The sequence below is a fragment of the Mauremys mutica genome, chromosome 1, assembly GCF_020497125.1.
Source record: "Mauremys mutica isolate MM-2020 ecotype Southern chromosome 1, ASM2049712v1, whole genome shotgun sequence".
NCBI lineage: Eukaryota > Metazoa > Chordata > Testudines > Geoemydidae > Mauremys > Mauremys mutica.
Window position 1 is genome coordinate 132,239,053 of NC_059072.1, and position 14,673 is coordinate 132,253,725.

General features: G+C 39.9%; 1 protein-coding gene across 6 annotated transcripts in view; it reads left to right on the forward strand.

Moving 5' to 3' along the window:
• The window catches only part of CCDC91 (coiled-coil domain containing 91), a 341,433-nt gene extending 326,946 nt beyond the window's left edge, over positions 1-14,487 (forward strand). For all 6 annotated transcript variants that reach the window (XM_044996321.1, XM_044996330.1, XM_044996304.1 and 3 more), the window contains one exon: positions 12,954-14,487. In XM_044996321.1, the coding sequence (XP_044852256.1) occupies positions 12,954-13,106 (153 nt within the window). In that variant the 3' untranslated portion in view covers positions 13,107-14,487. The remainder of the gene's footprint in view (positions 1-12,953) is intronic.
• Positions 14,488-14,673: the final 186 nt, after the last annotated feature.

Below are 14,673 nucleotides of genomic sequence, written 5' to 3' on the forward strand. Positions count from 1 at the left end.
CTGTGGAAAGGGATCTGGGGGTCATAGTGGCCTGGTCTGTAATTCCCTGGGTTGTTCTCATTTCCCTTTTTATAGATGGGCACTATATTTACCCTTTTCCAGTCCTCTAGAATCTCTTCCATCTCCTGTGACTTTTTGAAGATAATCGTTAATGGATCAGATATCGCCTCAGTCAGCTCCTTGAGTATTCTAGGATGTGTGTCATCAGGCCATCATATTGTTCATATGTTTCCTTTTTGCTCCATTTACCTTACAGAAAATTTGTGTTCCACTGCAGCAATATCTAAAGATATTATAGAGTGAGTGTTCTCTATTTGTTGCTTTCCATCTTTACCTTATGTTTTATGACTCAAATAATTGAGGAGACAGGGCTAGTGGTTTCTACCACTTGGTTTTGCTATTTTAAGTATAAATTACAATAATGACGTCCCTGCCTTTCTTGTGCCATCCCCCAAAACACCTGAATATCCAAGGATGGTCTGTCTCTCTGAAAGCTTGAGAATACTGTAGACTGTTGTAAGAGCCCTGCTTTTTAGAAGTTACACAAATGTCTTGTATAGACATCAAATAGAATTTCCCTATGTATATGTAAAAGTTACAGTATGTATAACGTTCTATGCACAGGAACTCTATCTTTGCCAATGCTTGTTGGGTCACATTTTCAAGGATTATGAAAGGCCTGATCCTGTCCCCTTGAAGTCAATGTCAAAGCTCCCATTGACTTCAGTGGTGTAGGATCAGGACCCTAGAGAATAATATTTTTTCAGAACAGTCACAGTCAAGCTAAATAATTTTGTTTATATATCGTAGGAGGCTGAAAAAACACTTCAGTACAGTCATATATTGTAGAGAAAATTGGCTGGATTTACAACATTGATAAACGAAAGGATAGATAAGAATTTGAATAACAACTGGAAAGGAAAGTACATTGACCTATTAGAAAACCAATGTGTTGCTTCTGATTTGTAGCAACAAAAACTCTTAAAATGCATGATCGTTTCTTTCTTCTGTCAAGTATCAGAGGGGTAGCCGTGTTAGTCTGGTTCTGTAAAAGCAGCAAAGAATCCTGTGGCACCTTATAGACTAACAGACGTTTTGCAGCATGAGCTTTCGTGGGTGAATGCCCACTTCTTCGGATGCAATGAAGTGGGCATTCACCCACGAAAGCTCATGCTGCAAAACGTCTCTTTCTTCTGTGTTAATTTATCTCATGCAATCAGAGCTTTAATGTCTGATTTAAAATTCAGGGACTATGTAGACTTGACATTAAAGAAAATTGATGTAAGATCATGCTACTTTTGGTCAACATTTTCATATGCGGTAAGGTTACCGCACAAAACCGAACACCTTTTCCCCATCCCCTTCTCAGGCTCTGCCCATGCCCCACCCCTTCTCTGAGGCCCTGCTCACGCCATCCCCTCTCCCTCCGTCGCTTGCTCCTCCCGCACCCACACTCACTTTCACCAGGCTGGGGCAAAGGGCTGGGGTTCAGGAGTGGGGTGAGGGCTCCGGCTGGGGGTGCGGTCTCTGTGATGGGGCCGGGGATGAGGGGTTTGGGGTGTAGGAGGGGGCTCTGCGGTGGTGGGGGTTGGTGTTCAGGAGGGGCTGTGGGGTGCAGGCTCCGAGAAGGAGTTTTGGTGCGGGAGAGGGCTCAGGTGGGGCAGGAGGGTGCGGGGTCTGGGAGGGAGTTAAGGTGCGGGATGGCTGGGGCAGCAGGTTGGGGTGCGGGCTTTGTCTGGGCGGTGCTTACCTCAGGCAGCTCCCAGTCAGCAGCACAGTGGGGCTAAGGCAGGCTCCCTGCCCGCCCTGGGTCCATGCAGCTCCTGGAAGCGGCTGCCATGTCCCTACACCCACTAGGCAAGGGGCCAGGGAGCTATGTGTGCTGCCCGCACCCTCAGGCACCATTGCAGCAGCTCCCATTGGCTGCGGTTCCTGGCCAATGGGAGCTGCGGAACCAGCATTCGGGGCGGAGGCAGCACGCAGAGTCCCCATGACTGTCCCTGCACCTAGGAGCCGGACATGCCGGCCACTTCTAGGAGCCATGCAGAACCAGGTCAGGCAGGGAGCCTGCCTTAACTCTGCTTCACCGCCAGCTGGACTTTTAACGGAGCCACCAGGGTCCCTTTTTGACTGGGCGTTCCGGTCGAAAACCAGATACCTAGTAACTCTATGTGTTGGACATTAGACCATGATCCTGTAAAAACCAACAGTGGGGCATGCACTGCCGTTCTATAGTATAGGTATTACTGGTTATAGTGGTATTTCCGGTTTTAAGGTATAAGGACTATCTCAAAAATCTGTGAACTTTTTACACACGTTAGTAACTTTTTAATCAAGTGAATAGTCCCTTTTGATTGAGTGAATTTGCGTACATGTGTAAATGTTTGCAGGGTCAAGGCCTTAATTTGTAAGGAAATTCTTTTCACCCATGGGCTAACATTTTTTCACAAAGCGATCATTTCATATCTGATCTTTCAGTATTAGTCCTCAAAGGAAACCTGCACAGCTCCTTCAAAAGGCAAGCTTAGGAGCGTAAATTCATAATGCTGATAAACACTAAAAATCATTGATTCATCAGGAACACTGGTTTCTTGGCTCATTACAACATTTTGTAACACACACCTGCCTGCTAACCCTCAATGGCCCACTTTAAACCCCTTTTGCATAACAATCTAATTCTTATAGTCTATTTCATTTCAAGTGAACTCCTTCAACATGCCTTAGCTCTTATGCTTCACAGTCTGTCCCAACTCATTTAGCTCAGGCACTGCTTCAGTCCCCACACCTGAAGAAGAGCTCTCTGTAGTTCAAAAGCTTGTAACTTCCAAGTTGGTTCAGTAAAAGATATTACCTCACCTGCCTTGTCACTCTTATAAATAGAATGTCAGAGATGCCTAAATATTTATATTTTGTTTATTATTTTTATGTTTCTCTTTATAACCAGATCAGTTTACTAAAATAAACTATGGTAACTCTTCCAAATTGCACCCTCAAAAACTAAGTTGCTAAGTCAGAAATCCTGCCTCATCTGTAGAATGCCCATGTTCCTGAACTAGTGTCTAGAAAATAAGATAGTTGTGTCCGTTGAAGTATTATGCATGGAAAATAAAAGGGTTGCCTCACAGCTAGCTAATGTGTTTCCCCGACTCGATTGCTTGGATATTTTTGTTTATTTTTGTAAATCCCATTCTTCTCTTTTTGCAATCTTCTGGGCAGGGTTGTTACCATTTTTAGTTCCTTTGTGCACCCAATAAGTTTCCTTAATTGAAAGCAAATTTTCCTCTTTATATGAGGAAGGAAAATTAGTGTTTTCTTACATTCCTGTGCTCAACTGGGAGACAGAAAAGTTTCTGAGAGGGTTGACACAGGGTGTTTTCCCACCACCTTCACAGTCTAGGCAAATCTGTTTTAAAGATGTCTCCAACATATGGTATTATTTTTAATGGCCTCCCTGATCAAGTGCAGAGCATAAAATCCTTAAGGTTTAGAAGTTGCAGCATTATTTATTTAAGGAGAAAGAAACATTTTCATATGGCAATATAATTTGTTAAACATAATTTTTTTTCCAAACAGTTCAGTCCTGAACACTGATGGTTTTCTAATGTGTAGCAGATACAGTATGAATTACAGCCATGAAGAACCTTGTTTTTATATACTTAGAAAGTGTTATCAATAGTGGAAATTCACAGGTGGACAGACAAAAATGTCCTGTTCTGGGATTAACTGCAAAGTAAACTCTGCTACACACATGTGCCATCTGGATCTATTTTCGTTTTTGTACATTATAGAAAAGGGAGGAAGTAGTCCATTGTTTTCTCATCCAACTCATAGATTTGCAGGTTCCTCAAGGTAGTAATTTTTCATATGCTCTATTTAATGTGCTAGGTTGTTGGGTTTTATTTAAAAGCCCTTCTGTTGAATCAGTGGGAAGTAGTTCATATGTTAATGCAGTGGGAAAGCTTTCTGAGCCCACAATTTTAGTAGAGAATATAATTATATGGTTGAACTTTTCCAACTACAGGACTTTTCAGCACCATGACAGACTCATTCACTAGTGTGGGATAGTGATGAAAAATTGTACAATTATAAAAATTGTACCAAGCTCCTCAACTATAATTGATTTTGTAGTTAAGGAATGATACCTCCAACTCAAAATATGAAAAGGTGCTTATAAATCCACAATTACAGTATCGTGTTCTGCTGAACAGTTTGGCATCTATAGCCAATTCACAGTACAGTACATGCAAAGTCTCTTAGGGTATGGCTACACTTACGGTTTGCAGCGCTGGTCGTCCAGCTGTGCAGGGCCAGCGCTGGTGTGTGGCCACACTCACAGCTACCAGCGCTGGTGTGTGGCCACATTTGCAGCATTTGCAGCACTGTTGGGAGTGATGCATTATGGGCAGCTATCCCAGCATTCAAGTGGCAGCAACAGTGCTTTTCAAAAGAGGGGGGTGGGGTGGGGCGTAGTGTGACAGGGAGCGGGGGGAGAGAGAGAGAGTGGATTTTTGAAGCCAACACTGTGTGTTAGCTTCCTGACTTGAAAAATCAGAACATGTTCCCGATCCCTTACCCTTAACTCTTAACTGCAAACAGCCTGCAGCCAACACGACTCCCTTTCTCCCCTCTACCGCCGCTGTTTCTGTCAAGCAAACACTCACTCCCTGCCTGCCTCATTATCTCATTTGATTGTTCACAGATTGATCACAGCAAACAGGAGCTGTGTTTGTAGATAAACAGCTCCGGGATCAACGGAGCTACGGAGTTCACAACAAAACAAAGAGAGGCTGCATAACAAAACAAAGAGTAATTTATAAAAGCATTCTGGGATACATCCTTATACCCTGGAGGCCAATCACAGCGCTGGTGTGTGGCCACACTTGATGACCAGCGCTGCAGCACCAGCGCTGGAATCCTTATTCCCCATGCTGAGTGAGGTGTACAGCCAGCGCTGCAGCCAGGGAGTTGCAGCGCTGGATGTGCCCTGCAGGTGTGGCCACTTACTAATTGCAGCGCTGGAAAGCGTCCACCAGCGCTGCAACTCGCAAGTGTAGCCATACCCTTAAGCAGTAAGATGCAGCAGACAGTGCATTTCCAAGGGATTACTGCACACTTTGTGAATTGTGAGGCACAAGGCTGAAGGGCAAAGACTTCAACCACCCAAGAAGAATCATAATGTCTCAGAAATGCACTGCCTGGATTTATTGCTATTCAAATAATGGAAACTACAAAGGAAATAAGGAAAATTGATTTAAAAATGGCAACTTTTAAAAAATTAACAGCAATGTGTAAGTAGCAGAGAGGTTGAAAAATATATTTTAGATAAAAGCCAAATATTACTGCTGTGATGGATGAATTCATGCAAAACTTTAAAATCAAAATATGGCATTACTTACAATAAAGAAAGCTTGTCCATATTATAATAAAATAGATAAAATTCAATAAATAAAGATTATAACAGTTTAATAACACCAGCCTGTGTGTAATCCAAAACCCACTGAAGTCAAAGATTTCAGTGCCTGTGTTTGTCCTCACCCACAACTATTTCAGATTTGGGGACAATTTTATACCTTCAAGTCAGCGGGATTGCTATGGGTACCCGCATGGCCCCTCAGTAGGTCAACGTTTTTATGGCTGACTTAGAACAATGCTTCCTCAGCTCTCATCCCCTTACGCCCCTACTCTACTTGTGCTACATTGATGACATCTTCATCATCTGGACCCATGGGAAGGAGGCCCTTGAGGAATTCTACCAAGATTTCAACGATTTCCACCCTACCATCAACCTCAGCCTGGACCAGTCCGCATAAGAGGTCCGCTTCCTAGACACAACACTGCTAATAAGCGATGGTCACATAAATACCACCCTATGCCAGAAACCTACTGACCGCTATACTTACCTACATGCCTCCAGCTTTCATCCAGACCACATCACACGATTCATTGTCTACAGCCAAGCTCTAAGATTCAACCGCATTTGCTCTGATCCCTCAGACAAAGACAAACACCTACAGAATCTCTATCAAGTGTTCTTACAACTACAGTACCCACCTGCTGAAGTGAAGAAACAGATTGACAGAGCCAGAAGGGTACCGAGAAGTTACCTACTACAAGACAGGCCCAACAAAGAAAGTAACAGAATGCTACTAGCCGTCACCTACAGCCCCCAACTAAAACTTCTCCAGCGCAACATCAAGGATCTACAACCTATCTTGAAGGACGATCCCTCACTCTCACAAACCTTGGGAGACAGGCCAGTCCTCACTTACAGACAGCCCCCCAACCTGAAGCAAATACTCACCAGCAACCACACAACAAAAACACTAACCCGGAAACCTATCCTTGCAACAAACCCCGTTGCCAACTCTCTGTCCACATATCTATTCAAGGGACACCATCATAGGACCTAATCACATCAGCCACACCATCAGGGGCTCATTCACCTGAACATCTACCAATGTGATATATGCCATCATGTGCCAGTAATGCCCCTCTGCCATGTACATTGGCCAAACCGGACTGTCTCTATGCAAAAGAATAAATGGACACATCAGACGTCAAGAATTCTAACATTCAAAAACCAGTCGGAGAACACTTCAGCCTCCCTGGACACTCAATTACAGACCTAAAATTGGCAATTCTTCATCAAAAAACTTCAAAAATAGACTCCAACGAGAAACTGCAGAACTGGAATTAATTTGCAAACTGGATACCATCAAATTAGGCCTGAATAAAGACTGGGAGTGGATGGGTCATTACACAAACTAAAAGCTATTTCCCCATATTAATTTTCCCCCTCCTGTTACTCACATCTTCTTGTCAACTGTTTGAAATGGGCCATCCTGAATACCACTACAAAAGTTTTTTTTCCTCCTGCTGATAATAGCCCACCTTAACTGATTTGTCTCATTAGAGTTGGTATGGCAACCCCCATCTTTTCATGCTCTCTCTCTCTCTATAATCTTCCTACTGTATTTTCCATTCCATGAAAGCTTATTGCCAAATACATTTGTTAGATCTCTTAGGTTATGTTTGAAGACTATCACAATGATTGTATGCAAAAGACAGAGTTAAGGATACACATGCTACCTTAACTTTGCATTTATTGACCATTGAGGGTAAAATCCTGTCCACATTAAAGTCTATGGCAAAATTGGCCTCATTGACTTCAATGGGACCAGAATTTCACCTGTAATCTTTGGTTCAGGCTTAAAATTTTATTTTGCATTTGATATATATAACCTACTACAAACACACAACATGTATGTGCTATAATAGTTGGTTATTCCTGTTCTTTAGTAATCTGAAATTCTTAATCAGGTAGGAAGGCCTTCAATAGAGAAAGCAATGGAGAATATTTCCTGTCAGGAACTGTATTAAAGGGTGAGGAGGATCGTAGCATTAAAAGTATGCATGTTCTGTGATTTTTATGTAAAGCAGTAGAAAGTAATTTCATCCTGGGACATCAGCCATGTGGATTTTCACACAGTTTTATGGTAAATTTGAAGTGAATGACAAGCAGATACACTAAGAAGAATTTTGTGCTAAGAATAATTATAGAGTTTGGTTTAAGCTATGTATTTTAAGTGATGCAAAATAGTAAGATGGATCAACACCAAATAAAATAGAGCAGCTGGAGCCAGAACAATCACTTAGTGGCAGTATTATATGCTGCCATCTGTGGGCCCCAGGTTTGATTTCCCAACTCAATTGCTTGGTTCCAAGGACAGGATTTCTGCCGAGGCATCATGGTCATCCTCTGGGCATGCCTCACATTGCTCAAAAGCAAACCCTTGTGTGTGGTCAAAGAGTGATGTAGATGTCTCCACAGGGAGTTCCATCCAGTCATCTTTGGCCAGCAGGCTGTAGAATCATATTGGGGCCTCAAAGTTGGGGTGAAGGTTAAAACAGAAGGAAAAAACAGCAGCTGAATGTTTTTGGAATGTGCTATTAGAGTCAGCTAATTTTTGGAAACTGAAGGGCTGTGGTTTGTTGTGGAAACTCCAGTGGCAAATGGCACCTGATGAGTCAGGAAACAATGTTGCTATGGCTATTAACAATTACAGCCAAATTCTCAAAGAGTGCCACGTTTGCACATCAGAGAGAATAATTTAGCTCTTAAGTGATTGTGATATAGTCACAGAAGTTCAAGAAAAAAGAACTTTATACAATTAAAATGGTGCTGGTGAGTGTCAAAAAAAAAAAGTGCTCAGACAAAACAATAATGCAAGGAGTGTGAGAGAGATTTTGTGAAAACAGTACCTAATAGCTCTATGTTAAAAGAAGGCAGCACTGTACAGAACCAGGAGACTTTGTGCCTGATAGTTTTCAGTTGTAAGCAGAAGATAAAATGTTCCTCAGTATTAACCATGGTGGCAATGGGTGGAAAAATCACTCCATGCTGTTGTAGTTCCAGATCATCAAGCTCATGCGTTTTTCAGTGTCTGCAGAACTAGAACTCTGGGGTTTTCTTGGGTGGGTGAACGCTCAAGCCCAAATAGGTGTTATTCATACTGATCATATTTGCATGAGTCACATTCAGTCTGTGAATTTGCCAGATGTCCATTTATTTTTATTTAAATAATGAGATCATTCCATGAAGTGAACATAATCTAAAAATATAGAGGAAAGACTATTTGGAAAAACAACATTCAAAATGATCTACTTACATATTTTCACATTTCATATATATTTCGCTAGCTGAGGCACCATGATGTTGAAAGCACTATTTATTAAAATTTGTTTGACTGTGGATAACATTTCATTAAGCAATATATTGCATAACAACGCTGCTTGTTGTTTTTTTTCTTCCTGGCCTATTTCTGCTTTAAAGGAAATATTCTCCTCTTGAATGTACTTGAAATATATACCATTTTCAAAGCCAGCGTCATTTTATTATGCGTCTCATGTTATAAGAGGAAGCTAAGTGTTTATACACAGTGCTTTGTCATTTACTGTAGCATGAAAGAGTTTAAAAATGTAATGTTTAATGGGAAGGCAAAGCTAACACATAAAATGAGCAGACAGGAGACAACTGAGTTTCTGATCTCTTATTTTACTCAGTTTACATAAACTTTAAAACTTTTAACAAGCAATAAACTTTCCTTATGAAAAATGGTGAATAATTAACCAATTGAACCCAACAAAAAAAATCTCCAAACGTATGGCTAATTCACCTGAGACTCTTAAAATCAAAGCCTCTATCTCAAAAGCCAAAGAATTCTGAGTTTGTTCAGATACACCCAAACCACTCCATGCAGGAAGTATTTACATTAATACTTTGTGAAATAAATATATTTTCAAGTACACAGTGTGAGATTGCTGCCTTGGATAAGAAAGGTAACACCATTGTGTCACAGATCACACATCTGGAGGGCTGCTTTGGTTTACATGAAACAATCTGCACAATCAGGCTGAAAGAAAAGATTGGAGGGGGGGGGGAGTTTAGCTGAATACCTTATTAAAGGATAGGCCATACGTGGAGTAAAGGAAAAACTGTTAAAAATGAGTTTCATACTAAGCTTATCCAACTATGTCTTATCAGAGGGAGCAGAATATGAGGACCTAGTGATATTTATAGAGAAATGGGTCCCAAATGTTCTTTGCTAGCCATATCAGATGGTCCTATGTAAGTTGAGCTATATCTCTCCTTCCTATGGAGAAACCAAGGGAGAAGATAAGAGGCACAGAAAACTACTGCAAGTTTCCCTATGAAGAGAGCTCTACAAATCTTCTTGAAGGTTTGGGGGAGACTTCAGAAGGGGTGAGGGGGACAAGATGTTCCAACTATAGAGACTACCAAAAGGACACCTCCAGATCCACAGAGGAATGAGCTGTGAGAGCTCTTGCTTTCATATTGCTCCCTGGTCTACCCTGCCCCCACTAACCACTGCTGCTTTGGGGATTATGTTGCTCTGGGCTAGGTCCAGCCACATGCACACCTCTGATGGCTTGTCTGTAATGGGTGTTATCAAACTATATCAGCAGATCTTTGAAATGAATTTGAACCTGATCTGTTTGAAAACCCCTTATAACATATGAACTAAATTCAGATCTGGCAGTGTGTGGCGCAATGGCATCTGCACTACTAGTGAGAATGGCAAAAAGTTCCTTAGGAGCTAGAGATGTGCATGATGCAGCAGAATGAGAGGAGTTACGTAGAAGCTGTTGTACGATACTGGTGGAAAGATTAAGGCGGGTGTAGCTTCTAGGAAAAAGAGATGTAGTTTGGGTGGGCTATGAGAGACATTGAGAGCTGCTGAAAGATGACACTGTGTGAAACAGTATTTCAGCAAGAGTCTCGTTTGCATTGCAAGAGAGTAGAAGGAACATCAAGGAACAGATTCATGACAACCTGTATATTTATCATAGTTCATTCAGTCAAAATTGTAACTAAATCATAAAGGCATTTTTCAAAGACAAGTTAGACGGTACCATTGGGCTGGCATAGCACTATGTATTAAAATAGAAAAGCTGTTATCTATTAGAATATAGCACTCATGCAAACATTTGTGTTAGCATTATGGCAACTGATGGGTAGCAAACTGTCTAAATACATACTCTGAAACATACCACAGGATCTGAGGTTTTTGTTGAAAGCTATAATTAAATCTATGAGTGCTAGATGTGTGGTGCATATAATATATTTTCATAAACCATGGCCATTTGCAGATGCTAACCACTTAAGGCCTGCCAGGGCCACATGGCCTCATATTGGTATTTTGCTAGTATTACAGCTGTATGAGCAATCTGCATGACTGTTAGAAAGCTGATTATAGTTCAAAACCTTGCTTACTCACTGGCGCACCACAGTTTGCCAGATGTGGTACAAAATTAGATTTCTTCTGAATTTCATTACCTACTTCTCTTGAGTGGCATAACTTTACACGTCTCATTAGACTTATACCACTACTTCTCACTCTAGCCCCAGGAGTTTATTATACATAAATTCAATTGAAATATGGCTGCCCAAAAGAAGGTTGTGTTGAAAGCATTGCTCGGCTATTATATTAGTTGCGTCATATTAAAAAAACTAAGATATAAATGATAGGGCTTCTGCTATTCATTTTATTCACTAATAATATAACATTCAGAAGTTCCAAATATATTTTTGTAAGCCATGTTACTGTGTCATTCATTTATGTCCTGGCAAATGCAACACTGTGGGGCAAATAAGTCACTTTGCCCCACCTTTTTTATCATAGCGGGCCCTGCCCTCAGTGGAATGAATTATTGAGTTCCCCACAGCCTGGATGGAGGGGAATCCAGCAACATGCAGAATAGAGATAGTGAGTGAATAAAAAATGTTTAGTACTGCTTTTGCTGTGTTGACCAACAAAAATACATCAAGCAAATTCAAAGTGAAGTGTTCGCGGGTAGTTTCAGTTGCATTTAGATGCAGTGTTCAATTTGTTGTAGAAGTGGTGTCTTTTATATCAAAACCAGTGGGAATTTTCAAAGACTCTGGGATCATTAGAACAAGCCTTTCATCTTTAAGAAACTGTGTAGTTGTTGCTGGGTCAAGTGGTTTTAACCGTCAAACCCAGGTCAGCAGTTTGGATATTGTCTGGAACGTCCTTCACCTCTTTGCAATAACTATAAAGAAGTTATTTTACACAAACAACCCAAATAATAATTTTAGTGGATTCGGTAAATAGAATGGCTAAAACTGTATATTAAGGGGGAGATTATTCAGTGATATAAATGGTGGTGCTTTATTTCACATTTTTGTGTTAGTTCCTGCTCCTCCCACCCTTTTCTTCTCCTTTAAGTATCGCTCTTCTACCATATACAATCTCTTAATAAACCTCTTTTTGGACTATGGAGTGAAATCCTGGCTTCATGGAAGTTTTGAAATTGGTTTCAATTGACTTAAGTGGAGCCAAGATTTTTATCCATCAAGTTTTACCCGTTTACACTGGTTTTTGGATTTTATGCACAATGGGTATCCAATAAAATAATGCATTTTAAAGAATAGGTGGAAACTCAGAATTGAATTTTTAAGTGAAACATCTGAGTTCAGATTCCCAGCTAGCATAAACTGATATAGTCCCATTGAGCTCAAAGAAGCTCTGCTGATTGATACCACTTGATGATCTGGCACATTATTGTCAAGGAAGAGATATTTCAAGGAACCTAGAATACTACATCAAGGACACAAATATTGCCATTAGTATATTCTCAAATCAGGAAGGAGCAATGGAAGGAGTTATCCATTATGCAGCTTTGGAAGGAGGCAGGTGGCTTTGAAACCAAATCCAGGCTGGAATATCATAACTATTTGGTGGTAGTTTTGTAACCCCTGTTTCTTTCAGAATTCATTCAGGGTGCAATAAACTTTCATAACACTTTTACAGATTGTTTAAGCCATATTTAATATTTTATATTATCTGACTGTACTATAAAAAATCTTTACTGTCATGTAATTTGGCTGGAATCTGACTGTTCTTTTGGAGGAAATACTGACTAGTCACTTCAGAGAATGCACCATTGATTATTATCTTTTTAGGAACTGCTAACAGTGCATGGGAAAGGGAATAAAGTGATGTGTTAGAAGTCTGTCAAAGACAGGATCTTCGTTACAAGGGACCAAACCCAGTAATGTTTTTGTGTATACCCTGTGGCTAGGCTGGCAACTTAAAATTGCCCAGACCAAGACACTAACCATCTAGCATTTACAGTACTATGTCTGTGTAAGATTCCCCAAAGTATGTAATAATCTGTACATTTTAATATTATCTAACAAACACCGACAGCTGTTGAATAACTATGGGTAGCCATTTATTCATTTTAGCTGGAGGAAAATCAGATATATGGACATGTGATTAAATTTCATTGTATCATTAAAATCCTGCATGTACTCAATGTATTTAATTTCAAAATGGTTTTATTTACAATTTGGTATTTATTTCTAGTTTTTTTGCTAATTAATTTTTTCTTGTTTTTTCCAACAGCTCGATCAAGTTGTCCGCCAACGTAGCCTGTGTAGTTTGGAACTATTCCTCTCATGTGCACAGAAGCAATTAAGCACTTTATTGAAAGAAGAACCAATCACTTCAGAGCAAGAGAGAGAAACTGAAAATCTAAACAGCAGTGAAAACATGTGATTCGTGATGCTACAAATCTGTATGCTGCAAATTACAAAATCTCTCTTTTTAAAATATGGGATTCTATCATTTGTCAAGACTGATCTAAAACAATGTTTAGTAGAAACTATCCGCAGGTGTCTTCAGTTGATTTTTTAAAATTATTATTACTCGTTTGCAATGTTAGAAATAAGAAAATCATTGGAAAAAATTCTCTATATTAAATTGTGCACATGTTGTCATCTTTAAAGCCTTCAGTGGCCTATTATTGATATCTTAGGCAAATGCAGTGCTGGTAATAACATTGCCTTGTTATGGCTGTTTATAAGAGATGTCAGCATGTGTCCATATAATTTATTAGTATTTTTGAGACGGAAAAAGGCTGTGATTTGGCCCCGATTCAGCAAGGCACTTAACTACATATGAAAATCTATCCATATCCCCGTGGTACATGATCAGTGCATTGCTGCACTGGGGGCCTTAGAATCTTATCATCACATGTTTCTTATTTATCACTACTGTCAATACTGAGTCATAAGAATGCTGCTGAACATTTAAAAAAAATGTTTCTGCAGATCATTCTCCAGCATTGGAAGAGGAATTAAAAAAAAAACAAAAAAACCCCAAACACAGCATCTTTTTACACTGAGACAAAAAAGTCTAGACGTCACTTGTATTGTAAAAACTCATCTGTGGTATATATTTCTCATTTCTGTTCTTTTTCTCATTAAAGTGGATCTTCTGTAATTGACTTCAGTTATAGGAAAGGATACATTTAAATATTTAGGGTGAAGCGCTGCACTTCTTACTTAGGTAGAATTCCCACTGACCTCAGTGGAAGCCCTACCTGAGTAGGGAATGAAAGATGGCACCCTTAAAGCGCCTGATTGAAAGCCTATTTGAAGTCAATGAAAATTTGCCCATAGACTTCAGTGTGCTTTGGATCAGGCCTTTAGGCTCTAATCCTGCAGTGGAGAGCATGAAGGTGGACTGCTGTGCCAGTGCACTATTGATTGTAGAATTGGGGCCTTCGTTTGTAAGATTTCAGAATCAAGTAATAAAAAATGTGAATGTTGCTCATAATTATGAATGTAAATAAATGAAGGGTGATATCTCACATAACAAGTTAGTGCCTCAGTGGGGAATCATGGACATTTATTCAGTGCAATTTTAATTGTAAGTAGTCATATTTTTGCCATTGAAATGAATTAATTTGACTTTACTATAAGTAGAGCTGAGTGTGAACCAAAAAATCCAAAAATAATTTCATTCCAAGCTCACCTGAAGTGGAAAAATTTTGTTTGTTTGAAACAAATAAAAAGAGAAAAAAACAAGTTTCAGATTGAACAAAATATTTTGTTTGGCCCCAAATTATTTCTTTTTTTCATTTTGCTTAGTTTTGGGGGGGTGTTTTACCTATTATTTTGGTTTTAAAATAAAATGTTGCTAGATTTATTTAATCTCTGTACTTGGCACTGGTGCAACTGCTTCTGGAATATTGTGTCCAGTCCTGGTGCCCGTGATTCAAGAAGGATGTTGATAAATTGGAGAGGATTCATAGAAGAGCCACAGGAATGATTAAAGGATT